Source organism: Dipodomys merriami, unplaced genomic scaffold (assembly GCF_024711535.1).
Source record: "Dipodomys merriami isolate MVZ:Mamm:240054 unplaced genomic scaffold, mDipMer1.0.p SCAF_5, whole genome shotgun sequence".
NCBI classification, from domain to species: domain Eukaryota; kingdom Metazoa; phylum Chordata; class Mammalia; order Rodentia; family Heteromyidae; genus Dipodomys; species Dipodomys merriami.
The window spans coordinates 68,874,479-68,901,467 of record NW_027206068.1 but is presented as its reverse complement, the minus strand read 5'-3'; the positions used below and the strand labels follow the sequence as shown (position 1 = coordinate 68,901,467).

The following is a 26,989-nucleotide window of genomic DNA, read 5'->3' as shown; positions in this document are numbered from 1 at the left end:
CCCCGCAGCCCCCTCCCCTCGCCGTGCCGCCTCCCCCACCCCCGCCCCACCGCTGCCCGACCGGAACTATGTGATCCCGGAAGTTCCGGGGCCATTGCCGTGTGGGATAAACAGTAATGGCGGAGGCTGCGGCTCCCGGAACAACAGCCGCAACATCAGGAGCCGGAGCGGCGGCGGCGGCGGCGCCCCTCACCCCGACCCCCACGGTCACCGCCCCGTCCCCGGGGGCGGGGGGAGGCGGCGGCGGCGGCGGCGGCGGCTGGACTAAACAGGTCACCTGCAGGTAGGTGGGATGTTGCGTGACCGGGCGGAGGGAGGGGGCTGCGGGCCGGGCGGGGTCCGGAAGGAGGAGGCCGGCGTCGGCGCGACCCCCCCCCGCCGTCCCGCCCTCCGCCGTCCGGCCCCCGTGATCGCTGCGTCAACCCCCGCCGGGCCGCGGAGCCCGGCCGCGCGCGCCCGCTAGCTCGCTGCGGGGGACCCCGGTGGCACCGCCGGCCCCGTCCCTGCGCCCCGCATCCCCGGGGAGACGGAGGCGGCCCCTGCGTCCCGGACGTGCGGTGAGCCCAGAGCGCCCCCCGCCCCGGCCTCCCACCCCCGAGGTCCGGGCGGGCGGGGGCGGCGGGACGCCAGGGGGGACCCGGCGCCGGCTCATCCGTTGGTGACGTCTTCTCCTCCTCGGCGCCCCGCACCCCGCCCCGCAGCTTTTCGTGTGTGCATTTTCTTTTGTGCGTGTGTGGAGGCGGGCGGGCGGGCGGTTCCGAGCTTTGTCTCTGGACCGGGCGGCCGTGGGGGGGGGCTTCCCCCCGGGGTGGCCTTCCGCCGCCTGGGGGTTTTCGGAGCTGCCATTTTCGCTCAGAAACGGCGGGATTCCTGCGTTGACATTCCCGCGTCCTCCCCAGGAAGCAGGGAGCCCAGGAGACAGGTTTGGTTGGGGTCTGGGTGAGCAAGAGGAGAACGCGGGTGCTCGGTGGCGGTTACGCGGGGACGCGGGCCTGGGAGAAGTCGCCCCGTGTGCGCCGAACGGGGGGCGCTTGCTTCCAGGGTGGGTCCGTCGTCCGCGGTCATTTGGAGCAGTGATCGGCCGCCCGTGCGCAGCACTCCCGCAGGGGTTGGCTCGATGGCGGCCAGCTGCGCCTTTCCTTCCCACGCAGAATTCACCCGGTTTCACGGCGATGGTTGTCGCAGATGGAGCTTTTCAGGTGACAGTTGTATTAACGGCCAGTCTTCAGTCCTGGGCCTGGTACATGGAAGGTGAATACCAAGCTTGATTAAGAGCCGTAGAAAGCCGTGCCGCCTATTCTGTGTGTTCCATAGGTGTTGAGAATGGACTCAGGGGCAATGTGTCAAGCAATGAGAATTTATCTCTAAACTTCCTATTCATGGAAACAATTATTTGAATCTTTCTCTGTTCACTATAATGTTGCAGTCGATTTTGTGTGTGTGTTGCGCGTGTGCACTAGTGAATTTCCTAAGTAAATTCATTACAGTCTCAGTGTATGTCAGTTCGTACCTTGGACAGGCTCCTGAATTTGAGAAGGTTGGTTTTTTAAAAAAAAATCTAGGAATACAGGATGTCACTGTACTGCCGGTTGGCCTCAACTTATGCTTTGGCATCCACAGAGCCAGGATCATTGTTGCCTTTCCTTGCCTGGCATTTCCAAAAAAAAACCCTCCAAAAACCCTTTTAACCATGGGATGGTTGGTTTGGCCAGCCAGTACTGGGGCTGGAACTAAAGGCATTGTCCCTTTGCTTCTCTCAATGCTGGTGCTTTGCCCCAGCTCCACTTCCGGTGAAGAGTCTCAAAGGCTTTCCTGTTTGGGCTGGCCTCCAACCATAATCCTCATATCTCAGCCTCTTCAGTAGCTAGGATTACAGGCATCAGCCACTACCACACAGCAACAGAATCTTGTTTTGTACCCAGGCTGACCTTGAACTCTTCCTCTCATCCTGCATTAGCCTTAGGAGTACTGACATGATTTACCATACCTGGCATTTGGAGGCTGGTTATTGAATTTGGGCCCCTTAGTTAATTAGGTGAGCACTTTACCATTTGAGCCACACCCAGTCTATAAGTGAATTTGTTTTTCCCTTCAGGTCCTGGGGCTTGAATTCAGGTTGTAGACGCTGTCCCTGAGCTGTTTTTGCTCAAGACCAGCGCCCTTACCACTGGACCCACAACTCCCACCATTGGCTTTTGGGTGGTTAATTGGCGATAGTAGTCTCATGGGCTTTCCTGCCTGGACTGGCTTTGAACCGTGATCCTGAGATCTCAGCCTCCTGAGTAGGATTGTAGGCCTGGGCCACCAGGGCCCATCCTCAATCTCTTTACATAGCTTATGCTTGGTACAGTTACCCTAAATCAGGAACCTTTTTCTACCCCTTTGCCATCCGAGGGATTGAACCTATGGCCTTGCATGTGCTAGGCAGAAGCTTTACTTGTTTCCTCAACCCTTCGGTACAGTTATCTTGGCAACCAAATTCAAAAGGAGAACAACAACGAGCTGATGATAGTACACACCTAGTTCCAGGCACTAGGATGTTTTAGGCTGGAGAGTCACACGTCCATTTTAGATTCCAGCCTTGGCAACAGGATGACTCACAGGATGGCTGCCTGAGCAGCTCAGGTTAGAGGAGTGAGCCACTGGTTTTTGTTGTTTTAGTATTTCTTGGATTTAAGTGTTTAACATTGTTTTCTGTAGTTCCAGTATGTAAGGTATCAGTTGCCAATCCAGTTGCTGGAAAACAAGCCACATTTTGGGAGTCGATAGAAAGCTGGCATCTGCAGGTGGACTCCTGTTCCAAAGACCTGCAGCCCCTCTAAGTAATCTGTTAGAAAACTGAGAGCAGAAAAACCAGTACTAACAAAGCAGATCAACCACAGTGGGAGTGGAAGTGGGAGGTCATTGTGACAGGAGAGCCAGGACACAGGAGACAGCAGAAGGCATGGCGTCATGCGTCAAGGCACATGAGCTGGTCCAGGTCATGGGAAACTCAAGAGTCTCCCAAGTTCAAGGCATGTCACTGACAAATCCAGCAATTTATCATCCAAGTCCCTGCCCCTGCCTCTAGGAATTCAGGCATGCTTCTCACCTGGGAGATGGGACTTCACCTTCATCACCAGGAAGACAAGGTAGTGCCAGTTAAACTTAGTTCCCTATTTTCCATGTGGCCAAGCTGGCCCTGCTAGACCCAGGAAGGTGCCAACAGAATTTTTGTTTCTTCATCTTGAAATTATTCATTTCATTATACTGGTGTGAGCCGCAGTGCCCAACGTGTGTGTGTGTGTGTGTGTGTGTGCGCGCGCAGCGCGCGCAGATTGAGCCTTAGAGCCCAAACTGTCTTGGAGTTTTCCCTCATCTCCTGTCCCAGCCTCCCAAGCCTTAGGATTATAGGTATATTCAAGCACATCTAGATCTCCTTTGCATGTAGGAATAACTGAAATCTGATCCAGACCTTGGCTTTCTGATGAGAGCACTCCATAGCAGAGCAGGTACTTAGTAAAGAATTGGAGGGCTGGGAAGGTGGCACAGTGGTAGAGCACTTGCCTTGCATGCCTGAGGCCCTGGGTTCGATTCCTTAGCACCACATAAGCAAAAAGAAAAAAGCCGGGTGGCTGGGAAGGTGGCTCAGTGGCAGAGTGCTTGCCTCGTATGCATGAGGCCCTGGGTTCGATTCCTCAGCACCACATACAAAGAAAAAGCCAGAAGTGGCTCAAGCGGTAGGGTGCTAGCCTTGAGCTGAAGAGTTGAGGGACAGTGCCCAGGCCCAGAGTTGAGGCCCCATGACCGGACCCCCCCCAAAAAAAAATTGGAACACTCCCCTCCCCCCCAATTTTCCCAGGCACATACAGATACCAGGCAAGCCACCAAAGATGTGCGCAGACCACCTGATGCATGTGGGCGATTTGACCTGAGCCTGGCTGTAAACATTGCACTGTGAGCCTGGCCTCTGAAGGTTCTGAGGCCAAGCTGTGAGGCCACAAACAGTTCAGAGATTGGAAGACTGAACACTGTATCCTGTGAAAGCCAAACCATTTAGGCAAAACAGATGGACAGCTGTTTGAACATGAAAAAAAAAGCTTGAGACCTTGGCCGTGCACCAGTGGCTCCCACCTGGAATCCTAGGTTTTCAGGAGGCTGAAATCTGAGGATCAAGGTTCAAAGCCAGCCTAGGCAGGAAAGTCATCAGACTCATCACCAGAAAATGGGAAGTGGTGCTGTGGCTCAAGTGGTAGAGCACTTATCTTGAGCTGAAGAGCTCAGGGACAGGCCCAGAGTTCAAGCCCCACAACCCAGATGCCAAAAAAGCTTGAGACCTTGGAGAAAGAAATACTTACCCTATTCTCTACCTGCACCTGCAGTCACCCCTCATACTAAGCTCATGTAACCTCTGTCTCCTTGCTCAGGCCCCATAAAGCCCCAACTCCTGTTCCAGCTTTTCACACGGTTGCCAAGCCCACGGAAGGCTTGCTCAACGCTGCTCCCCGCCTCTGGAAGATCAAGTCTCACCTGTTGTTTCCTTCCTTTTTCCATTCCCTAACACATAGTTGATTGCACAAATTGGCATTCAGCTATAAAGCTGTGGCTACCTGAAATGCCATAGTACAAACATGCAAGGTTTCTCTCATTTAATAAATGAGAAAACTAGTAAGTTGGCAAGGACATAGGGCTTCCCATAACAGGTGTAATAAAGCATGCCTTTTGGGGAATGACTTATTTATTCATTCATTCCCTGTCTAAGCCTGGGTGCCTGCAGTGCTGGAGCCACAAGAGGTGACAGTACTAGAAATAACACTTGAATGTTCTGGATAAGGAAACCTTCCTTGAAGCATTCTTCTTTTCTTTCTTTTTTTTGGGGGGGGGAGGGGTCCGGTCGTGGGGCCTGAACTCTGGGCCTGGGCACTGTCCCTCAACTAGTCCCCTAGCTCAAGGCTAGGACAAGCACTCTACCGCTTGAGCCACAGCGCCACTTCCGGCTTATTTTTTTCTTTTTGCTTATGTGGTGCTGAGGAATCGAACCCATGGCCTCATGTATGCAAGGCAAGTGCTCTACCACTGAGCCACCTTCCCAGCCCCGGTTGCTATTTTCTTAGTTTCTTAGTTTTTTGCAGCTTAAGGAAAGTTTTAAGAATGAATAGCTTAGCCTGGCTCCAGTATCTCTCCCCTGTAATGAGACTCTTATCTCCAATTAACCACTCGGAAAACTGGAAGTGGTGCTGTGACTCAAATGGTAGCTGAAGAGCTTAGGCACAGCTCTCAGGCCCAGAGTTCAAGCCCTGTGACTGGACCAAAAAAAAAAAAATCTGAGACTGGGAAGGTGGCTCAGTGGTAGAGTGCTTGCCTAGCATGCTTGAGACCCTGGGTTCAATTCCTCAGCACCACTAACAGAAAAAGCCGGAAGTGGTGCTGTGGCTCAGGTGGTAGGTAGGGTGCTAGCCTTGAGCAGAAGAGGAAGAAAAAAGAAAAGAAAATCTGTGCTATGCTGCCCTCTGCAGGCCACTGCCACCTCCAGTGAGAGCCATGCTAGAATATAACTCCACACCTCTTCTGGAGTGTGGATTTAGAATAGTTGATACTTAAACAAAAGTTGTAGCATACAAATTCTAAGCTTGAGTTTAGGTACATGTGTGTTTTTTGCAGCACCAGAGATGGAACCCAGGACCTCCCTCTGGCTAGTAGGCAAGCACTCTTACCACTTGACCCTCCATATCTCCTCCTTCTGCCCTCCATCGGCTGAGTTTCTGGGATTCTATAGACATGTCCTACCACACCTAGGGATTTCCAATTCAAATGCTGCTTTGTTATAGTACTTCCCCAGTGCTAGAAGTGTCTCTGGTTGAAATAAGCATTCCAAACATTTTATTTGATTATTTTTTTCTTCAAAAAATGTAAAGGGGTGGGCTGGGAAGGTGGCTCAGTGGTAGAGCGCTTGCCTTGCATGCCTGAGGCCCTGGGTTCGATTCCTCAACACCACATAAGAAAAAAGAAAAAAGCCAAAAGTGGCACTATGGCTCAAGTGGTAGAGTGCTAGCCTTGAGCTGAAGAGCTGAGGGACAGCGCCCAGGCCCAGAGTTCAGGCCCCACGACCGGACCAAAAAAAAAAATGTAAAAAGTAAGCCTGGCCCTACTAGAAATTCTTTTAACTCTGTGTGTGTGTGTGTGCGCGTGTGTGTGCGCACTCACTCTTGTGCCAGTCTTGGGGCTTGAACTCAGGGTCTTGCTTTTGCTTTTTGCTCAAGGTCAATGCTCTACCACAGAAGTGGTAACTTCTGCCCTATTTTAGTAATTTAGTGTAGATAAGGGTATCAAAGACTGTCCTGTCCTGTCTGGCTTTGAACCTTGATCTTTAGATATCAGCCTCTTGAGTAGCTAGCATTACAGGTGTGAGCTATCAGCACCTGGCTTAGAAATTCTGTAGCCAATTGCTGTGATGTTCAAGTCTCTTCTCAGCTTTCCAAGTATGTGGACTACTGTGGCGAGGATATGACCCTCAGAAAGACAGTTGTCTCTAATTAGGGCTTTATCCTCTTTCTCTTGGTTGTTCAATACAGGGTGATACAGTGGCTGCTTAATCCTTACAGCCAGGTTACTTGAGCATCTCAGTTTTGTTTGGAGATGGGCTTGAACTCTGGATCCTCCTGCCTTGGTCTCTCTCCATAAATGAAGGATTACAGGCTAGAGGTGTGGCTTTGGTGAGAGAATGCCTGTTTAGCAAGTGTGAGCCTCAAAGCCAATGCTACCAGAACCATAGACAGTTCAGGGGTTATAGGCATACACCACCCACCTGGCTCTTAAGTTCTTAAGTTAGATCTTACATCTTCCCACATCTTTTTTTTTTTTTTTTGGGTCCGGTCGTGGGGCCTGAACTCTGGGCCTGGGTGCTGTCCCTCAGCTCTTCAGCTCAAGGCTAGCACTCTACCACTTGAGCCACAGTGCCACTTCCGGCTTTTTTCTTTATGTGGTGCTGAGGAATGGAACCCAGGGCCTCAGGCATGCAAGGCAAGTGCTCTACCACTGAGCCACCTTCCCAGCCCCTATTTTTTGTTTTTGTAAGAATAACACAGGGGGGCTGGGAAGGTGGCTCAGTGGTAGAGTGCTTGCCTTGCATGCATGAAGCTCTGGGTTTCTATTCCTCAGCACCACATAAGCAGAAGAAGCCAGAAGTGGCACTGTGGCTCAAGTGGTAGAGTGCTAGCTTGAACTGAAGAGCTGAGGGACAGCACCCAGGCCCAGAGCTCAAGCCCCATGACTGGCCAAAAAAAAAAATACAGGAAAAAGTTATTCCTATGTTTTCCTGGCCTAGTTAGTTACTACAATCCCCTTTGGCACAATGTCTGAGACTCCTGTCCTTTTGGTTTGCTTTCCTCTAGTGTGCTGTTTTGGTTATTGATTACTTTTCTCTGTGTGTGTGGGGGGGGTAGATTGGGAATGGAGCCTAGGACTTCAAGAACAAGCTAAGCAAATAAGTGTTCCATCAGTGAGCACAACTGCCTCAGCTCCTGGTTTGTTTGGGATTTCTAGACTGCATATAGTCTTCCTCCTCTAATCCCGGTTCTGTGGGAGCACCAGTTGCATCTTTGGCCCTCACCGTCACGTGGTCATGTGACATCCTTGCTGTCTGCTCTACTGTGTCAGGCAGGGATGGTTTTGCTGAAAATAGACTAGTGTGGGTTCACACTTGTTTTATCTTTGTGAGTTTGACCCTCTTTGGATAGCTTCATCTCCTTTTCCTTAGCAAAGTAGACAGCAGACCCTGTTTCCTCCCTGGCCTGGGTGTTGAGTGATGATAATCCTGGTCCCTGAACACATGATATGTAGAGCCCAGGACACTGGGTCCCTTCAGCCATGGAAGACTGACTTGTTCCTGCTCTTGGCCAAAGTGCTAATAGGCCCTGCTGCATTATCCTCTGCCTGCTGTGTCTGACACATCTGTCCTGCTATTTTTGATTTTATAGTACAGTCCCACCATAATGGTAGTGGTAGGGTATAGGAAGAGGGTCTAGCTGGCCATGAGCCTGCAGCTATTGGGGTGGGCACTATGAAGCAACTAGCTGTGGGAAGGGAGAATTGGCAGCTGCCAAGGGTGATTGGCATAGATATACTTTGACATAATCAAGTGCATCAACAAACATAGCCCAGCAATGGTGGTCATAGGCTAATTATAAGCTAGCCTGGCAGGAAAGTCTATTGGACTCTTAACCAGCAAAAAGTTGTAAGTGGTAGAACACTAGCCTTGAGCAAAAAAGGCAAGTGAGAGCCTGAGGCTTTGAGATCAAGCCTTAGTACTGGTGTATACACATACACACACACACACACACAAACACATACACACACACAGCCTCAGTACTGGTGTGTACACACACACACAGCCTCAGTACTGGTGTGTACACACACACACACACACACACACACACACACACACACACACACACACACACACACACACACACACACACACACAGCCTTACACACAGCTGAATGGTTGGCTCTGTGGCTCAAGTTGTAAAATACCAGCCAGTGAGTGAAAGCAAAGTGTCGAATACCAAGTTTGAGTCTTGGTCTCAAACATACCTCCAAAAAGAAAAAGCTGGTGCCCAAACAACTCTCACCCCCAATCCTAGCTACTCCAAAGGCTGAGATCTAAGAATCATGGTTCAAAGCCAGCCCAACAGGAAAGTTTGTGAGACTCTTTATCTCCAGTTAATTACAGAAAAAGCTGAAAGTGGACCTAACACAGAAGTGGTTAAAGCCCTAGCTTTGTGCCAGAGAAGCTCAGGGACAGCACCCAGGTCCTGAGTTCAAGCCCTAGGACCAGCTTCCCAAAACTCAAACCTTGCTGGGATGGCCTCCCTGTTGAGTTTGTGTGGAAGGTAAAGGTAGCATGTTACCCTGAGGATTGCTGTAAAGAAGAATCCAAGAAGCACAAGAACCTGTTAACCAACTAGGGATAATTTGGGTGGTGATAACACAGTTCTAAGGATAGAGACCAAGACTTAACAGCAGCAGGTAAAAAATGGTGCTCTACCACAGAGCTACATGCCTTGAGGAAAGTTTTTTGTTTTTGGTTTTGTTTTTGTTTTTGGTTGTGGGGCCTGAACTCTGGGCCTGGGCGCTGTCTCTCAGCTCTTCAGTTCAAGGCTAGCGCTCTACCACTGAGCCACCTTCCCAGCCCTTGAGGAAAGTTTTATTTTGTCTTGATTAGTTTTAGAGGATTTCACACATGGTAGACTTGCTTTTTGGCTTTTAGGTCTATGGAAAGGTGAAAATCTGGTAGAAAGGCCTAAGAGGAAGAAAGCTGCTCAATGCATACAGGCAGGAAGCAGAGAGAACTCTGCTTTGAAGAAAGGTACTGACTGCTGTCGTTATCTCAATAACCATGACTCATGGACAGCAGTGGCCTCTACAGGCCAACCACATTCACACCCAGGTAGATGCATATTATGTGAATTCTGGTCTGCCAAGATGAAACCTTGAGGATCTTGCTCAGGGGAAAGACCAATCAAAGAAAAGCCAGAAGAAAAATGAACCCTGACTGAAGCTTGTGATAGGAAGATAGGTACAGTTTAGAGGAATACCAGTTCCTGGGCCTCATCTCCAGTTAGACTGTCCCAGAGATACAAATTTCTGCCTTGGGATGATCTTGGATGTTCTTGTTTTCTTCGCAAACTGTGGCTTGAACTCTGGCCTTCTGAAGTTCCTTGTTTTTTATTGCCACTGAAGGCTAGGGTTCTCCCAGTTAAGACAAAAGGTCACTTCTTTTGCTGGGTAATTGGAGATAAGATCTCACAGAAAGCTGGGCACCTGTGGCTCACGCCTGTAATCCTAGCTACTCAGGAGGCTGAGATCCGAGGATCATGGTTCAAAGCCAGCCTGCAGGAAAGTCCCTGAAACGCTTTATCTCCAATAAACCACTAGAAAACTGGAAGTGGCGCTATGGCTCAAGCTGCTTGAGCTGCACAGATGAGGTATAGTGCTCGAGCCCAGAGTTCAAGCCCCATGACAGACTCCCCTCCCCCCTCCAAAAAAAAAAAGTCTCACAGACTTTCCTGCTCAGGCTTTGAACCGAGATCCTCAGTTCTCAGCTTCTTGAGTAGCTAGGATTACAAGCGTGTGAGCCACCAGCATCACATTTCTCTACCTCATTCTGCAGAATGCTGTGTCACTATTGTCCACTGAGAACCATCTACGGTTTTCTCTTCTGGGTCCTGTTTCACACCTTTTTCTTCTCAATTTGCAAGTCAAGCACTCTACCACTGAGCCACCTGTTTGTTTTTGGTCCCTCATGGGGCTTGAACTCTGGGCCTGAATGCCATCCCTCAGCTCTTCAGCTCACTTGAGCCATAGCACCATTTTGGGTTTCTAGTATTTAATTGGAAATAAGATTCCCATGAACTTTCCTGCCTGGGCTGGTTGGTTTTGAACCCTGATCCTCAGATCTCAGCCTCCTGAGTACCTAGAGTTACAGGCATGAGTTCATGGCTTTTAAAGAATTAAAGTAGCTTCTTGAACTCAGACACACAAAGCTGTAGCCTGATATTTTGCAGTTTACTTTCTCTTTATCATTGATTTGTTCTTTAGATAGAGCTGCCATTGTGGCTCAAGTCAGTGGAAAATAAGAAACTACCTTACTACAACTGTAAAACGATGACAGTGGTCGAACATGACCTGTAGGGACTATAAATCTTTAAGATAGTCGCTGGGATATAGATAGTGGTAAAGTGCTTGCAATAAGGTGCAAAATTCTGTGTTTAGCAACACAACAAAAAGCAAAATACATTTATAAACAAGTAAAAGATTTAGTACTTCAATCTACAGACTGGCTGGTACGTGATTTTGGCCACACAGTCCAGGTTCCCTTTCGGTTTTCTTGCTTTTTGCACTGGAAAAATGTCTTGGCATGAGCTCTTTAGGACTGGCTTTTCATCTAGTTTTGTGGTCCCTTTTCCAGGTATTTTATGCACGGGGTTTGTAAGGAAGGAGATAACTGTCGCTACTCCCACGACCTCTCTGACAGTCCATATGGTGTAGTGTGCAAGTATTTTCAACGTGGGTACTGTATTTACGGAGACCGCTGCAGGTAAGAACTTGTTCAGGAATTCGTTTCTGTTCAAGAATGGGTTAGGAGAAGAAATAAGTGTAAAAAGACCTAGTTTTATTTTTTTATTTTTATTTATTTTTTTTGGTCCAGTCGGGGGCCTGAACTCTGGGCCTGGGCGCTGTCCCTCAGCTCTTCAGCTCAAGGCTAGCGCTCTACCACTTGAGCCACAGTGCCACTGCTGGCTTTTTTCTTTTTTGCTTATGTGGTGCTGAGGAATCGAACCCAGGGCCTCATGCATGCAAGGCAAGCGCTCTACCACTGAGCCACCTTCCCAGCCCCTAACCTATTTAATACTTTGAAAAGGACTCCTTTCCACCAAGAGGGCTAGATGTGGCATCTGCATGCTAGTTAGGAAATTAAAAGCTGGTCAAGAAATGATATTTCTGGCTAGCTTGGGCAACTTTTGGTGTGTGTGTGTGTGTGTGTGTGTGTGTGTGTGTGTGTGTGTGTGTGTGTGTGTGTGTGTGTGTGTGTGTGTGTGTGTGTGTGTGTGTGTGTGTGTGTGTGTGTGTGTGTGTGTGTGTGTGTGTGTGTGTGTGTCTGTCGTGGGGCCTGAACTCTGGGACTGGGCGCTGTCCCTCAGCTCTTCAGCTCAAGGCTAGCGCTCTACCACTTGAGCCTCAGCCCCACTTCTGGCCTTTTCTGCTTATGTGGTGCTGAGGAATCGAACCAAGGGACTTATGCATGCAAGGCAAGTACTCTACCACTGAGCCACCTTCCCAGCCCCTGGTGCTTTGTTTTTTTTTTTCTTTTTGGTTGGTTGTAGGACTTGAACTCTGGGCTTGGGTGCTGTCCCTGCACTCTAAAGATCAACGTGAACACTCTGCCACTTAAACCACAGGACCGCTTCTGGTTTTCTGGAAGTTTATTGGAGATGAGTCGCATGGACTATTTACTGCCCAGGTTGGCTTGAACTGTGATCCTCAGATCTCAGCCTCCTAAATAGCTAGGATTACAGGAGTGAGCCACCAGTGCCCAGCTATTTTTTTAAACAAACTTAAAAGTAGATATTGGTGACCTATCATATATATAATCCTAGCTACTAAGGCTGAGATCTGACAGTTTGGAGCCAGCCAGCCCAAGCAGGCAAGTCTGAGAGATTTTAACCTCCAAATAACCAGCAAAAAGCCAGAACTGGAGATACAGTTCAAATGGTAGAGCACTATCAGCAAGAAAGCTGACTAAGAGCACAAGGCCCTGAGTTCAAGCCCTTGTACTGGTACACACACACAAAAGATGAAACCATAGGAGATACAGCTCAGTGGTAGAGTGTTTGTCTATCATACAGAAGACCCTGAATTCAATCCTCAGTACTACAGGAGGGGAGATGAAGAAAGAGAACTAACATTCTTCTTTTTTTTTTAATTTTATTTTATTTGTGAACATACTGTACAGAGGAGTTACAATTACATGGGCAGGATAATGCGTACATTTCTTACCAAGCATTGCAGAGAACTAACATTCTTATATCTTAGACTCATTTAAAAATATGAATATATATATCTCCCCTGCCTCCTCCCTTTTTTTTGGTGTTGGTCCTGGGGCTTGAAGTCAGGGCTGTCCCTGAGTTTTTTTTGGGTCCGGTCGTGAGGCCTGGACTCTGGGCTTGGGCACTGTCCCTCAGCTCTTCAGCTCAAGGCTAGCGCTCTGCCTCTTGAGCCACAGTGCCACTTCCGGCTTTTTTCTTTTTGCTTATGTGGTGCTGAGGAATTGAACTCAGGGTCTCAGACATGCAAGGTAAGCGCTCTACCACTGAGCCACCTTCCCAGCCCCTGTCCCTGAGTTTTTTTTGCTCAAGGTTAGTACAGCCAGTACAGCTCTACTTCTGGTTTTTTGGTGGGTAATTAATTGTAGGTAAGAGTCTCATAGAATGATCCCATACCTTGACTATGGCAAACAATGTTTCAGTCATCATGGTTGTGCGAGTTGTGTGTGGTGCCATTTGTGTTCTGTTGGATACCCTGTTAGATAGAAAAAAGGATGTTGTACCATTTGTAAGGAAATGGGAAGACTTGGAAACATTGAACAAGAAGAAACATAGGTTGCATGGTTCCCCTCATTTGTAGTAACTAGAATATGCCTATAAATCTACAAATAAACACACTGGCTGGTAAAAAATTACACTGGGGGCTGGGAAGGTGGCTTAGTGGTAGAGTGCTTGCTTGCCTAGCAGGCATGAAGCCCCAGAGTTCAATTCTCCAGTACCCATAAACAAAAGCCAGCAGCGGTCCTAGTTCAAGCCCCAGGACTGAGGGGAAAAATACACTGGGATGTGATAAATTATATGGGACTCTAGACGGTCAATCAGTCACTTGAGACCAGAGGAGGATATTCATATGAGAGAATTACAAAGACCAGCTATATGCATGTGATATGAACTCCAAGAAATGGAAACAGATTTTGTGGTTGTTGTTATAGTTGCTGGTTTTTTTGGTTGTTGTTTGTTTTGTTTTTTTTTTTGCCAGTCCTGGGGCTTGAACTCAGGGGCCTGGGCACTGTCCGTGAGCTGCTTTTGCTCAAGGCTAGCACTCTTAGCACTTGAGCCACAGTGCTACTTCCAGCTTTTTCTGTGTATGTGTTACTGAGTATGTGCATACTGGGCAAGCACTCTACTGCTAAGCCACATTCCCAGTCCTGTAGTTGCTGTTTTTGTCTTTTCTTTTTTGTCTTGTTAGTCTCTTAGAGGATAAGGGTTAAGGACAGAAAAGGTGTGGGACAAAGGTTGAACAAATAAGGCAGTGGTACTGTTAGACACTGGACAAAACGGTACAATTTGTGGATGGGGACAGGTGGGAAAATCTGGGACAGAGCAAGGAAAAAGGTGACATGGTTCAAAAAGAAATGTACTCATTACCTCACTCCTGTAACTGTCACTCTCTGTACATCACCCCTACAATGACAATATAATATTTTCAAAACAGACTTATAGTTTCCTGGCTTTGAACTATCATCCTCAGATCTCACTCAGCCTGCTGATGAGCAGCTAGGATTACAGGCGTGAGCCACTAGTGCCCAGCTATGCCTAGTGCTGTTTGTTTTGCTGGTCATGTGTCTTGAATGCAGTGCCTGGGTGCTATCTCTGAGATTTTTTTGCTCAAGGCTAGTTCTCTGCTACTTTGAGCCATAGCTCCTTCCTGTTTGAGTGGTTCACTGGAGATGAGAGTCTGAGAATTTCCTGCCCAGGCTGGCTTTGAATTGCAATCCTCATCCCCACCAACATTTGTGGTTGGAATTCATGATGTTGGCCAGTCGAACTGGAGTGAGATGGAATCTCAGCGTTGTTTTGATTTGTGTTTCCTTTGTCAGTGATGATGAATTTTTTTTTTCTTTTTTCTTTTTTTTTTTTGCCAATCGTGGGGCCTGAACTCTGGGCCTGGGCGCTGTCCCTCAGCTCTTCAGCTCCAGGCTAGTGCTCTACCACTGAGCCACGGTGCCATTTCCAGCTTTTTCTGCTTATGTGGTGCTGAGTAATCGAACCCAGGGCCTCATGCATGCAAGACAAGCACTCTACCACTGAGCCACCTTCCCAGCCCCCTCATGTACTTCTTTGCCATTTTTTACCTCTTCTGAGATTAGTGCAAAGGTTAGAAGCAGTTGTAATCAAGGATGCTTCCACGGTTGCTTGTAACATTCTGCCTCGGAGTGCTGAGAGCTAAAGGGGTCAGTTTTTCTGGTACTTTTTTTGTTGCTGTTGGTTGTGAGTCTCGAACTCTGGTCTTGGATGCTGTCCCTCAGCTCTTCTGCTCAAGGCAAGCACTTTAGCACCACTTTGGTTTTCTGAGATGAGAGTCTCAGACTTTCCAGCCGGGGCTGGCTTTGAACCACGATCCTCAGATCTCATCCTCCATAGCTATCCAGGTGGTGCCATAGTCCTGTTAGATCACCATTCAGCAGTAGACTTCTGTTTAGAACTTGAGGAGAACTTTTCTTCCCTTTTCCTCATTTTAGAAAATGTCTAGGTATATTTATTACTTTTAAAAAATTTTATTTTTTTTTGCTATTTCCGAGGCTTGTCCCTGGGCACTGTCCCTGAACTTTTTTTACTCCATGCTAGCATTCTTACCACTTGAGCCACAGTGCCATTTCTGGCTATATGTTTATGTGGTACTGAGGAATCAAACCCAGGGCTTCATGCATGCTAGGCAAGCACTCTACCACTAAGCACATTCCCAGCCCTACTCATTACCTATTGCCGATAATCACATTGTTCCAAAATCTAACAGGTTTTGAGAGTGAGCATTTGTATCATGCGTTTGCTCACATCTGTAATCCTAAATACTCAGGAGGCTGAGATCTGAGGATCAAGTTTCAAAGTCAGACAGCCTGTGCAGAAAAGTCAGACTTTTGTCTCCAACTAACTACCAAAAGGCCAGTAGTGAAATTATGGTTCAAATGGTAGAGCACCAGCATTGATAAAAATGTCCAATGAGGGGCTGGGAAGGTGGCTCAGTGGTAGAGCACTTGCCTTGCATGCCTGAGGCCTTGGGTTCGATTTCTCAGCACCACATAAGCAAAAAGAAAAAAGCCGGAAGTGGCGCTGTGGCTCAAATGGTAGAGCGCTAGCCTTGAGCTGAAGAGCTGAGGGACAGCGCCCAGGCCCAGAGTTCAGGCCCCATGACTGGACCCAAAAAAAAAGCCCAATGAGAGTGCAAGGCTCCACTAGTGCACGTACATGCACATGTGTGCACACACACACACACACACAAGAGTGAGCATTGATTATCTTACCCAATTGTTAGGGGTCTGGGATGTGAGTGTGTTAGTGGGTGACTGTGGTTCAGAGGCAGACACAGGAGATACTAGTTAAGATTTCAGTCAGGGGCTGGGAAGGTGGCTCAGTGGTAGAGCGCTTGCCTTGCATGCATGAGGCCCTGGGTTCGATTCCTCAGCACCACATAAGCAAAAAGAAAAAAGCCGGAAGTGGCGCTGTGGCTCAAGTGGTAGAGCGCTAGCCTTGAGCTGAAGAGCTGAGGGACAGCGCCCAGGCCCAGAGTTCAGGCCCCACGACCGGACCCAAAAAAAACAAACAAACAAAAAAAAAAAAAAAAGATTTCAGTCAGGGTGGCTGTCAGAAGGTTTGGCGGGGACTGATGGTCCTCTTGTAAGGCCACTGTCCTGAGTGAGTGGTGACAGGACACTTTAGATTTTCACCAGTGGACTAGACACAGGGCTGCAGCTGGCTTTCCCCATTGCCAGCAACCCAGAGAGAGAGGAGTCAGGGAAAGCCACAATGCCTTTTATGACCTAGTTTCAAGTCATTTGCTCTCCCATCCATTAGATTCTGGCCAGTCACTAAGTTCAGCCCACATTGAAAGTAGCAGAAATAGGGTTCCACCTTTGGAAGGGGGCATGTCACAGGAGGTGCGGGATACTGTAAACCACTGCATTAGGTGAGACCTTTGTGGAGGTGGAGGAATTTTGGCCACTTTTAGTTAAATTATCCATGAGTGGGTTGGAGGAAGCATGTCAGCTATTGGGTTCAGCCTCTTAGAATTCTGAAGCGTATAACATCAGCAAGTGGAGCTGTGGCTCAAGTGGCGCAAGACAACAAGAGGAATGTCTGTCTGCTCTTGGAAAGCTAAAAGAAATACTAATTAAACCTCCTTAGTTTCTAGAATGTTCACAAATACAGCATTTGAAAGGAAAGCTCACCATTCATTCAGCATTGGTTCATCACTTAAAAAAACAGCCAGCACCGGTGGCTCACACCTGTCATCCAACCTACTCGGGAGGCTGAGATCTAACAATCGGGGTTCAAAGCCAGCTCGATCAGGAAAAGTCCATGAGACTCCTTTCTCCAATAAACCACTAGAAAACTAGAAGTGGCACTGTGGCTCAAGTGGTAGAGCACTCGCCTTGAGCTGAAGAGCCTACGGACAACAACTAAGCCCAGAGTTCAAGCCCCAGGACTGACAAAAACAAAACCCAAAAAAACAAAACTTACAACTTATTATTTTTCCAGTCCTGGGGCTTAAACTCAGAGCTTGGGCACTGTCCCTGAACTTCTGGCCACAGCATCACTTCTGGTTTTATGTTTATGTGGTCCTGAGGAATCCAACTCAGGGCTTCATGCACACTAGGCAAGCACTCTACCATTAAGCCACATTCCCAACCTCTATTGTTTAATGATGCAGTAGATGTGGGCAAGGCTGGCAGGGTCCAAGAGCAGCTGCAGTGCTTTTCTTTTGGCCAGTCTTGGGGCTTGAATTCCAGGCATAGGGTGCTGTTCCTAAGCTTCTTTTGCTTAAGGCTAGTGTGCTACCACAGTATCACTTCTGGCCTTTTCTGAGTAGTTTGTTCTAGATAAGTCTCTAGGACCTTTCTGCCCGGCTGGCTCTTCTAACCACAATCCTCAGATCTCAGTCCTCATGAGTGGGTAAGATTGCAGGCATGAGGCCACTGCCCCCCCCAAATGTTTATTTTTAAATTATTGAAAAATGTCAAAGCCAGACACTGGTGGCTCACACCTATAAATAAGCCTACCTACTTAGGAGGCTGGGGTCTGAGGATCACAGGTTTGAAGCCAACCTTTGAAGGAAAGTATAAGACTCTTACCTCCAATTCACCAGTAAAAAACCACAAGTCTAGAGCTGTGACTCAATTGGTACAGCTCCAGACTTTAAAAAAAAACAACATAACTAGGCTCTACCCCAAAACAAAACAAACAATGGTCCACAGAAACATGACCCACTCTTCCCTCAGGTACTAGGGCTTAAACTTGGCCTCACACTCACTTGGCTTTTTTTGTTGAAAGCTGACACTTTAACCATATTCTCCACTTTCAGTTTTTTACTGGTTAATTGGAGACAAGTCCCCAAGTGTCTTCAACAGAACCTCACATCTTAGTCTGCTGAGTAGCTGGGACCATGGACTTGAGTCACAGGTTCGAGTCACAGGTTCGATACGAACCATATGCTTCATTAGCACTGCTTCACTGCAGTAGCCGCCGGTCACACGCTGCAGCTGACAGCAGTTCAGGCTTACACCGAGCATAATTGATACTCTCAATGTGAGGCTAGAAGAGCTGAGCTTTATTAAAAGCAGCAAGTTGTTTCTTGAAGTAGGGTTCTTCCCTGTTTTGGAGAGAAGTTTAATGATTGTAGATGAAAAGAATGTGGGGAGGGCTGGGATGTAGCTCAGTGGCAAAGCGCTTGCCTAGCAAGTGCAACGTCCTGGGTTCGATCCCCAGTACCAAAAAAGAAAAGACAAAAAAAAATACTGTTAAGAAAAGAATGAGGAGACTGGAGAAGGCAAAAATTGAAAGCAGGGAAAGTGTAGATATGGAAAAAATTAATTCTGTACATTATATAAGTATACTTTTCCTTTTCATGTTGATGTAAAATACCCCCGTATCAGACTGAGGGAGTATGTGTGCACTAAAGTTTGGAAATAGTCTATAAACAGCAGAGAAAGGACAGGGAATGTGGCTTAGTGGTACAGTGCTTGCCTAGCATGCATGAAGCTCTGGGTTCGATTCCTCAGTATCACATACACAGAAAAGGCCGGAAGTGGCGCTGTGGCTCAAGTGGTAGAAGTGCTAGCCTCGAGCACAGGGACAGGGACAGTGCCCAGGCCCTGAGTTCAAGCCCCAGGACTGGCAAAATAAAATAGTAAACATACTTCTAATGATTTGCAGATATGAACACAGCAAGCCATTGAAACAGGAAGAAGCGACTGCTACAGATCCGAGCACAGAACCATCTCTAGCTGCTTCAAGTCTCCCTTCTGGAGTTGGACAGCTCACTGAAATGGATACCGGCAAGGCTGAGTCAGGAAACCCAAACCTTGCAGCTGTAGGCGGGGCAGGTTCCGAGGACTGGGTGAATGCCATCGAGTTCGTTCCTGGGCAGCCATACTGCGGCCGGAGTAAGTATTGTCGGAGGAGAAAAGTCCATGAAACACTTATCTCCAATTAACCAACAAAAAGCCAGAAGTGGAGCTAGCCTTGAGTTTAAAAAAAAAAAATCCAAGTGAGCTCAAGGCCCTGAGTTCAAGCCCAAAAAACAAATACTAAGGGGGATATATGGGAACAACCAAGTTTCAATAGACTATGCTGGAGCTGAAGTAAAATTTAGGTTAGGTTGTCAGTTGCCTGTAGTTCTTTTGTATATCCATCTGCCTTGCTTGTTGTGGCCTTGACCGTTCTTCTGCGTTTGCAGCTGCCCTTTCCTGCACTGAAGCACCCCTGCAGGGCTCAGGGGCTGAGGTGGAATCTGAGAAGGAGCAGGCGGCCGTGGAAAGCAAGAAGCAGCTGTGCCCTTACGCTGCGGTGGGAGAGTGCCGCTATGGGGAGAACTGTGTGTATCTCCATGGCGACGCGTGTGACATGTGTGGGCTGCAGGTCCTGCACCCCATGGATGCAGCCCAGAGGTCACAGCACATCAAAGTAAGTGCGAGTCACCGCGGGAACCATACTGTGTTTCAGTGTGGACCGGTACATAGGGATGCTGTTTTTGCTCTCTGGGCTAATGGGATGGTAGGTCAGGAAGTCATGATACCCTCTGGGTATGGTGGTGCACTCTCTAAATCACAGCACTGGGGAGACGGAGGCAGAGGGTTGCAAGGGTTGAAAACTGGTCTATGATTAGCACAACTCTGTTCCAAAAAAAAAAAAAAGTCATGTTTTGAGAACCTTAGGCTGGCTTTTTTCCCCACCTCCCTCCTACCCAGGCTTTTTTTTTTTTTTTTTTTGCTTGTCAGGCTTGAACTCAGGGACGGAGTACTATCCCTGAGCTTCTTTGTGCTCAAGGCTAGCACTCTACTACTTGAGCCACAGTGCCACTTGCGGCTTTTTCTGTGGTACTAGGGATCAAACCCTCAGACTAATTTTTTAGTTTGTTGGGTTTTTTTCTTTTGCTGGTCCTGGGGCTTGAACTCTGGGCCTGAGCACTGTCCCTGAGCTTCTTTTGCTCAAGGCAAGCATTAAGTCAGCTTAATCATAATCAAACTCTCCATCTAGAAAACAGAAAATTAACAGAGTATGAAAGTCTTCCTTCAATGTGGTGGACAGGAAAGGTAGAAGTGGCTGTTTAGGGTAGAAATAAATTTGAGTAATTTTTCAATTCATGAAATTGAGTACTTCTAGTTTGATTTTAACATATTGTGGGGTCCTGTTTTCTAAAATTTATTTTTATTATTGTAGAGGTGATACACAGGGGTTACACTCATATACATCAGGTAATAAGTACATTTCCTTTAGTACAGTGTCATCCGTTCCCTCATACTCTCCCGTTTCTACCCACGAGTTGCACAGTTCACTTTATCATTGTCCAGTCACTTGTGGGGTCCTTTTATAGGTGGATTGCACTTGGGTTCACCTGTGAAGAAAGCAGAATGAGTGGTGTGTGTTTGTGTGCATATGTGCGGGCACACCAGTAGCAGTACTTGAACTCTGGACCTGGGCATTGTCCCTCTGCTCTTCAGCTCAGGGCTAGCTTTCTACCACTTGAGCCACAGCACCACTTCCATGGACTTTCCTACCTGGGCTGGCTTTGAACCTCTGTCCTCAGATCTCAGCCATCTGACTAACTAAGATTATAGGCATGAGTCACCGGTGCCCAGCAGTCTCACTTTTCTGCTCAGTCTCCTGAGTAGCTAGATTACAGGCATGAGCCCACTGATCCCCAGCCAGAAAGTAGAGGTTTTTGTGAGGAGTAAGGCTGGGAATGGAGGGTTTGGTACCTATTCCAAAGCTTGAACTCAGTGCTTAGGCAGTGTCCCTAAGCTTTTCCACTCAAGGCTGAAACTCTGCCACTTGTCATACTTCATGTCCTACCTTTTGCGGGATAATAGATTAGATTCTCACAGACTTTCCTCTCCAGGCTGGCTTTGATCCTCATATTTTAGTCTCTTGAGTATCTAAGATTACAGGTGGTCCCCCTGTGAGAAAGCAGATAATTAAGTGAGATCAGGAGCAGAGCCCTTTGAGGCATTGAAGTCTCAGGATTGCAGATACCTGACAGTGCATCTTCTCACCTTTCCTGCAGTCCTGCATTGAGGCCCACGAGAAGGACATGGAGCTCTCGTTCGCCGTGCAGCGCAGTAAGGACATGGTGTGTGGCGTCTGTATGGAAGTGGTCTATGAGAAGGCCAATCCCAGTGAGCGCCGTTTTGGCATCCTCTCCAACTGCAACCACACCTACTGTCTCAAATGCATTCGCAAGTGGAGGAGTGCTAAGCAATTTGAGAGCAAGATCATAAAGTGAGACTCCTCTCCAACCTTCATCTGTGCTTTCTCTTTGGGGGAAGAATTTATAGTATTGGTGCCAACTTCCAGCCAGGTGGACTTCATTTGAATGCATGCATTTGACCTTAAACCTGAGGAACTTGAATCCTTGTATTTCAGCTACCTGCTAGGTTAGTCAGTCTTACCTATCTAGTTTTCTTTAAGGAATTTCATGCTTTTTCTGAGGAGATTGTTAAACGAAGTAGCCAGTTTGTTTAGGCTCTATGAACAAACCTTACACGTCGCTCTGAATGTATGTTAACTCACGTTTTTAGATTTCTTTTCCTATTCTATCCATTAAGGTAGCCAGTAGTCCACCATCCTTTATTAAAGATTGTTCTCCTAACTGAACAAAAACTACATAGAGCAAAGTTACAAGAAAATAAATTTATTTAAAATGAAAGAAAAAGTCTGTGTGAAATGTCTTTTTTTGCTTAAACCAGGTTTTTTTTTTCTTTTTTCTTCCCAATGAGCTCTAGCTAGCCATTGAGTTGGGTTTGTAAAGCAGTTTGTCTTGCCTCTAAAGAGAAGGGACAGCAGGTGCTTGCGGAACCTTTTCAGGAAGTGTCCTGGGCCTCTCAGCTCCATTCTTGGCTGGACGCAGCATGGGGTCTGGGGAGGTGTGTTCAAGTGCGTGCATTGCAGCCTGTTCCTTGTCTCCCAGGTCCTGCCCCGAATGCCGCATCACATCTAACTTTGTCATTCCAAGTGAGTACTGGGTGGAGGAGAAAGAAGAAAAGCAGAAACTCATTCAGAAGTACAAGGAGGCCATGAGGTATGAGCACCTTGCGAGAAGGGCTGTGTGGAGCAGTGCCTTCTTCCTACACTTCACTTTCCAGTACTGTTTTCATTTTCACCCCTCATGGCTCTGTCTCTGCCTATGATGCAATCTTGGGGTTACATTCCAAGGGACTGTATTGATATGAGTCTGCTACTGGTAGTTAAACCTGGGGAGTTTCTGCTTGGTTCTAGTCCATGTTAACAGCTGTCCTCTTATTATCTTGGCGTGTTGTCTTTCTAGAATATTCTCACTCTTCCTGACTATTTCTAGTCAGTTTTTCCCATCAGTACTGATGAGTGCTGTGAGGTCTGCCTCAGCCTCCAGAGATTGCCCACAGTCTACTCCACGCCTGAAGCCCACTGTGAACAAGGTGTGCACTATTTTCCTTTCCAGCAACAAGGCATGTAGGTATTTCGATGAAGGACGCGGGAGCTGCCCATTTGGGGGTAATTGTTTCTACAAGCATGCGTACCCCGATGGCCGGAGAGAAGAGCCGCAGAGACAGAAAGTGGGAGCCTCGAGGCGATACCGGGTAACTCTGATTTTCTCATGGGGGAAAAATATACACGCTAGTTGTACACATTATGCTATAGGGGAAACAACACATAGGACTAAGTTTAAGGAGGAAACAAGCCTTGGAGAACTTATTGTGCGGGGTGGGGAGCGGGGGAGGGGGAGCAGACAGGACACCCAAGTGCTGAGGACCTTAGCCTGATTGATAGCAGGTGGCTGGAGGGGAGATGCAGATGGAACCAGAAATGAGAACTCCTCATGCTCTAGATGGCTCTAGATGGCTTGTGTTACAAGCCACTGGCTAGAAGACACCACCACCATGCAGTGCCATCGCCTATCATGGGCCTTGTCTTTTACAGGCCCAACGAAGGAACCACTTCTGGGAGCTCATTGAGGAGAGAGAGAACAGCAGCCCCTTTGAAGACGAAGAGGAGGTTGTCACCTTTGAGCTGGGCGAGATGTTGCTTATGCTTCTGGCTGCAGGTGGGGACGACGAGTTGACAGACTCTGAGGATGAGTGGGACTTGTTTCACGATGAGCTGGAAGATTTTTATGACTTGGACTTATAGCGGCTTTTACGTGCTGTGAGAACTGCTCTGCCAGGCCTCAGACCATAGCTGTCCCCTGTGCTGTGTGGCAGTGCGTGTGGCTCTCCCAGGCAGGCTTCTAAACTCCAGGTGCTGTAGTGATCATTACCTAGGGCCTGCTCCTCCACCCCTCACCTTTCCCCCCAAGAGTGTGTCGTTTTTTTCTGTTTCAAAAAGTTACAAAAATAAATCTTAAAGTTAGTGGGTTTTTTTTTTCTTTTTGGTAACATGACTATAACTGTCAGACAGTGTAGGTTTGTTGCGTCTTCTGTTTTGAGGCAGATTGTGTTCATGGACTTTTCCACACCCTGGGTTGAAACAAGTTCAAAACCGCTGTGCTTTGGGGTCCAGGAAGCAGGGTGATAGACAAAGGGACCTGAGCTGGCATTAGCTTTCTGTTTTGGACATGGACACAGAAGGTGATTCTCGAGGTTTCTAGTGAAGTCTGCATGTCTGTGTTTTTTTTCCTCTCTGTCCCCAACCTGGCAAATCCCCACCACAAAGCCTGTCCTGTGGTTTTGGTCTCTTGTTTAATGGCACACAAGGAAAATCATGAAAGAAAGGTGAGGTGGAGGACCATCGGTGAAGGCCCCGGGGCCTAGTGTGGGAGGGGGATGGGCGCTGCTCCCATCCCCACAGATCCAGTGTTAGCCATAGAGGATCAACATGGGCTAGTGGTTTCATTTCAGCCTTGTGTGGCAGGTGGGACTACACAGTGTGTCTGTAGTGCTAGCTCTGTCTGTCCTATCATTGAGAAATGAGACTCAACATAAGAGGCCAAACAACCTGCCTAACTCATACAGCAGAGCAGTTCAAGCTGGGTCTTGGATGCACCATCTTAATTTAAATGTTTGTGGTCTACCTTTTCTGGTCCAAGCACTTTTGGAAGAACCCTTGTCCTCATGTGAGGAGTTCTGTTGTCAGGTTTTGGTGTTTGTTTCCTGTGGGTGTTTGCCTCCCACCCCTGAGTTTCGCAGGTAGACTGTTTTCTAAGGTGTTTACTGTAGTGGAGTAATTGACTTGCAGTCATTAGTCACTCTTCGCCACGAAAGGGGGAGGGCATGGAGATCCACGGGACAGGATAAAGTTAAGTTGTTAGAATTCCTTGGTGGGAAATTTTACCTTTGCATTTTTGTTGCTGTTTCCTAAAAATAACTTGGGAGATGGTCCTGATGTGTCCATCCTCTGCTTCTATCCTGGGCTCCCACCCATTCTTTCACCTTAAGAGAAAAGAAAAATGAAGTCATTGTTGCAGAGGTCTCTGTATTTTGCAGCTGCCCTTTTGTAAGAAGCACTTTTCCCAAATAAAACAATTTAAAAAAAGGCTGGCGTTCTGTGTTGTGAAATGAGCTGTTCTGAAACATGCAGATCTGAAGGACGACTACTGGTTCCTGCACCTGGGGTAGAGGCTGGCCGGGGCAAGAGGCTTCTTTACACACTCGGAATCTGCTAGAAACTGTACAAGAAGCCATGCATGGTAGTGCATGCCTATAATCCTAGCTACTCAGGAGACAGAACTGAAGCTCTGAGTTTGAAGTCAGGAAAGTTAGTGAGATTCTTAATCAGGAATGAATCAAAAAAAAAAAAAAAAGCTGTGGCTCAAGTGGTAGAGTCCTAGACTTGAGCTGAAAATCTAAGGCACAAGTGCCCAGGTGCCTGAGTTCAAGCCCCAGTACCAGCACACAAAAAAAAGAAATAGGAAGGAATGCTGTTTAGAGACATAGGGGAACAAGCAGGACCAGCTGGAACCACCCAGCTTTTCGCTTATTGCAAGGTCCACAAGACTTCTGGCTGGGAAAGACACCACTCATGGCCATGCACGTCTGCTGAACCTGCCCCCAGTGCCCAGAAAGAAAGCCGCTGAGGAGCACCATAGAACTGGCATTTTGAAAGTGTGTGTGTGTGTGTGTGTGTGTGTGTGTGTGTTTAATGAAAACCATTTTGTGACTCATGTATGTAACTCTCAGAGATGGGGATGTGTATGTGCACGCATGCAAGACCCCAATACTGGGTCTTTTTTTTTTTTTTTGGTCGGTCATGGGGCTTGAACTCTGGGCCTGGGCGCTGTCCCTCAGCTCTTCAGCTCAAGGCGAGCGCTCTACCACTTGAGCTACAGCACCACTTCCGTTTTTCTGGTGGTTTATTGGAGATAGGAGTCTCACAGTCTCTCCTGCCCGGGCTGGCTTTGAACCGTGATCCTCAGATCTCAGCCTCCTGAGTAGCTAGGATTACAGGCGTGAGCCACCAGCGCCCGGCAATACTGGGTCTTGTACTCAAGGCCTTTGATCCTTTTTCAGCGAGGGGGGGGGGGCGCAATCCTTGGGCTTGAACTCTGGGACTGACACTGTCCTGAGCTTGCACTCTACCACTTAAACCACAGCACCATTTCTGGTCTTTTCTGTGTATGTGGTACTTGAGGAGTCAAACCCAGGGTTTCATGCATGCTAGGCAAGCACATTACCAGGCTTGGATGGCACTTTTTGCAAGTTCTTTCTGATATGCACACACGCACACATGCCTGCCTCCCTGTTATGTAGCTTGAACTCAGGGCCTAAGTGCTTTGACCTCTTTTTTTTTTTTTTTTGGTTGGTCGTGGGACTTGAACTCTGGGCTTGGGAACTGTCCCTGTGCTCTTCAGCTCAAGGCGAGCGCTCTACCACTTGAGCCACAGTGCCACTTCCAGTTTTCTACTGGTTTATCGGAGATAAGACTCTGGGACTTTCTTGCCCAGGCTGGCTTTGAACTGTGATTCTCAAATCTCAGCCTCCTGAATAGCTAGGATTACAGGCCTGAGCCACTGGTGCCTGACTTTTTTTTTGGGGGGGGGTTGGTCATGGGCTTGAACTCTGTGCCTGGGCGCTGTCCCTGAGCTCTTCAGCTTAAGGCTAGCGCTTTACCACTTGAGCCACAATACCACTTCCTGACCTTTTACTCAAGTCTAGTGCTCTACCATTTGAGGAACAGGCTTTCTGTGTAGCTAGGATTACAGGCGTGAGCCACCAGTGCCATCTGCTTCTGACTTTTTGGTGGAATCTCAGAACTGCTGGGTGCTGGTGGCTGAGATCTGAGGATTAAGGGTCCAAGATAGGCCAGGCAGGAATGGCCATTAAGACTATAAGACTTTTGTCAGTTGTGCGGCCTGAAATTGGCCTGGGCGCTGTCCCTCAGCTCTTCAACTCAAGGCTAGTGCTCCACCACTTGCCACAGTGCCACTTAGAGCTTTTTCTGCTTCTGTGGCGCTGAGGAATTGAACCCAGGGCCTCATGCAGGAGAGGTAAGCACTCACCACCTTCCCAGCCCAAGACTATAAAGACTCATCTCCAATTAGCCACCAGAAAAAGTCAGAAGTGGTACTGTGTGGCTCAAGTGGTAGAGTGCTGGCCTTGAGTGAAAAAGCTCCAGGACAGCACCCAGAAAAAAAAGAATATCACAACTTATCCTAAGTAGCTAGGATAACAGACGGAGTCTGGGAACCCAGCTAAGAAAAGCTGTGTGTGTGTGTGTGTGTGTGTGTGTGTGTGTGTGTGTGTGTGTGTGTGTGTGTGTGTGTGTGTGTGTGTGTGTGTGTGTGTGTGCGCGCGCGTGCGTGCGTGCGTGCGTGCGTGCGTGCGTGCGTGCGTGCGTGCGTGCGCACGCACGCGCGCGTGTGTGTGTGCTCTCACACTGGTGCTTTTTCAAAAAAAAATCTTAATTTCCACTTGATTACGCCTTCCAGATTGCATGAGTCATGGTCTATGATCACAAACTTATTACTGGACATGGCAAGTGTTGGTATCGCTCTCTCT

The 26,989-nt window shown here is 48.0% G+C and overlaps 1 protein-coding gene across 5 annotated transcripts; it reads left to right on the top strand.

Annotated features, from left to right (window-relative positions):
• Mkrn1 (makorin ring finger protein 1) lies at positions 1 to 24,442 on the top strand. Of its 5 annotated transcripts, none has more exons than XM_069996904.1 (8): positions 7 to 283; positions 10,949 to 11,077; positions 18,735 to 18,964; positions 19,258 to 19,484; positions 21,085 to 21,299; positions 21,988 to 22,098; positions 22,498 to 22,636; positions 22,977 to 24,442. In XM_069996904.1, exons 1-8 carry the CDS (start codon positions 117 to 119, stop codon positions 23,184 to 23,186), a joined length of 1,428 nt encoding a protein of 475 aa, XP_069853005.1. In that variant the 5' UTR covers positions 7 to 116; the 3' UTR covers positions 23,187 to 24,442. The 5 variants fall into 5 exon arrangements, with proteins under 5 accessions (XP_069853006.1, XP_069853005.1, XP_069853007.1 ...); XM_069996906.1 differs by lacking the exon at positions 7 to 283 and adding an exon at positions 502 to 557; XM_069996907.1 differs by lacking the exon at positions 7 to 283 and adding an exon at positions 811 to 922.
• Positions 24,443 to 26,989: the final 2,547 nt, after the last annotated feature.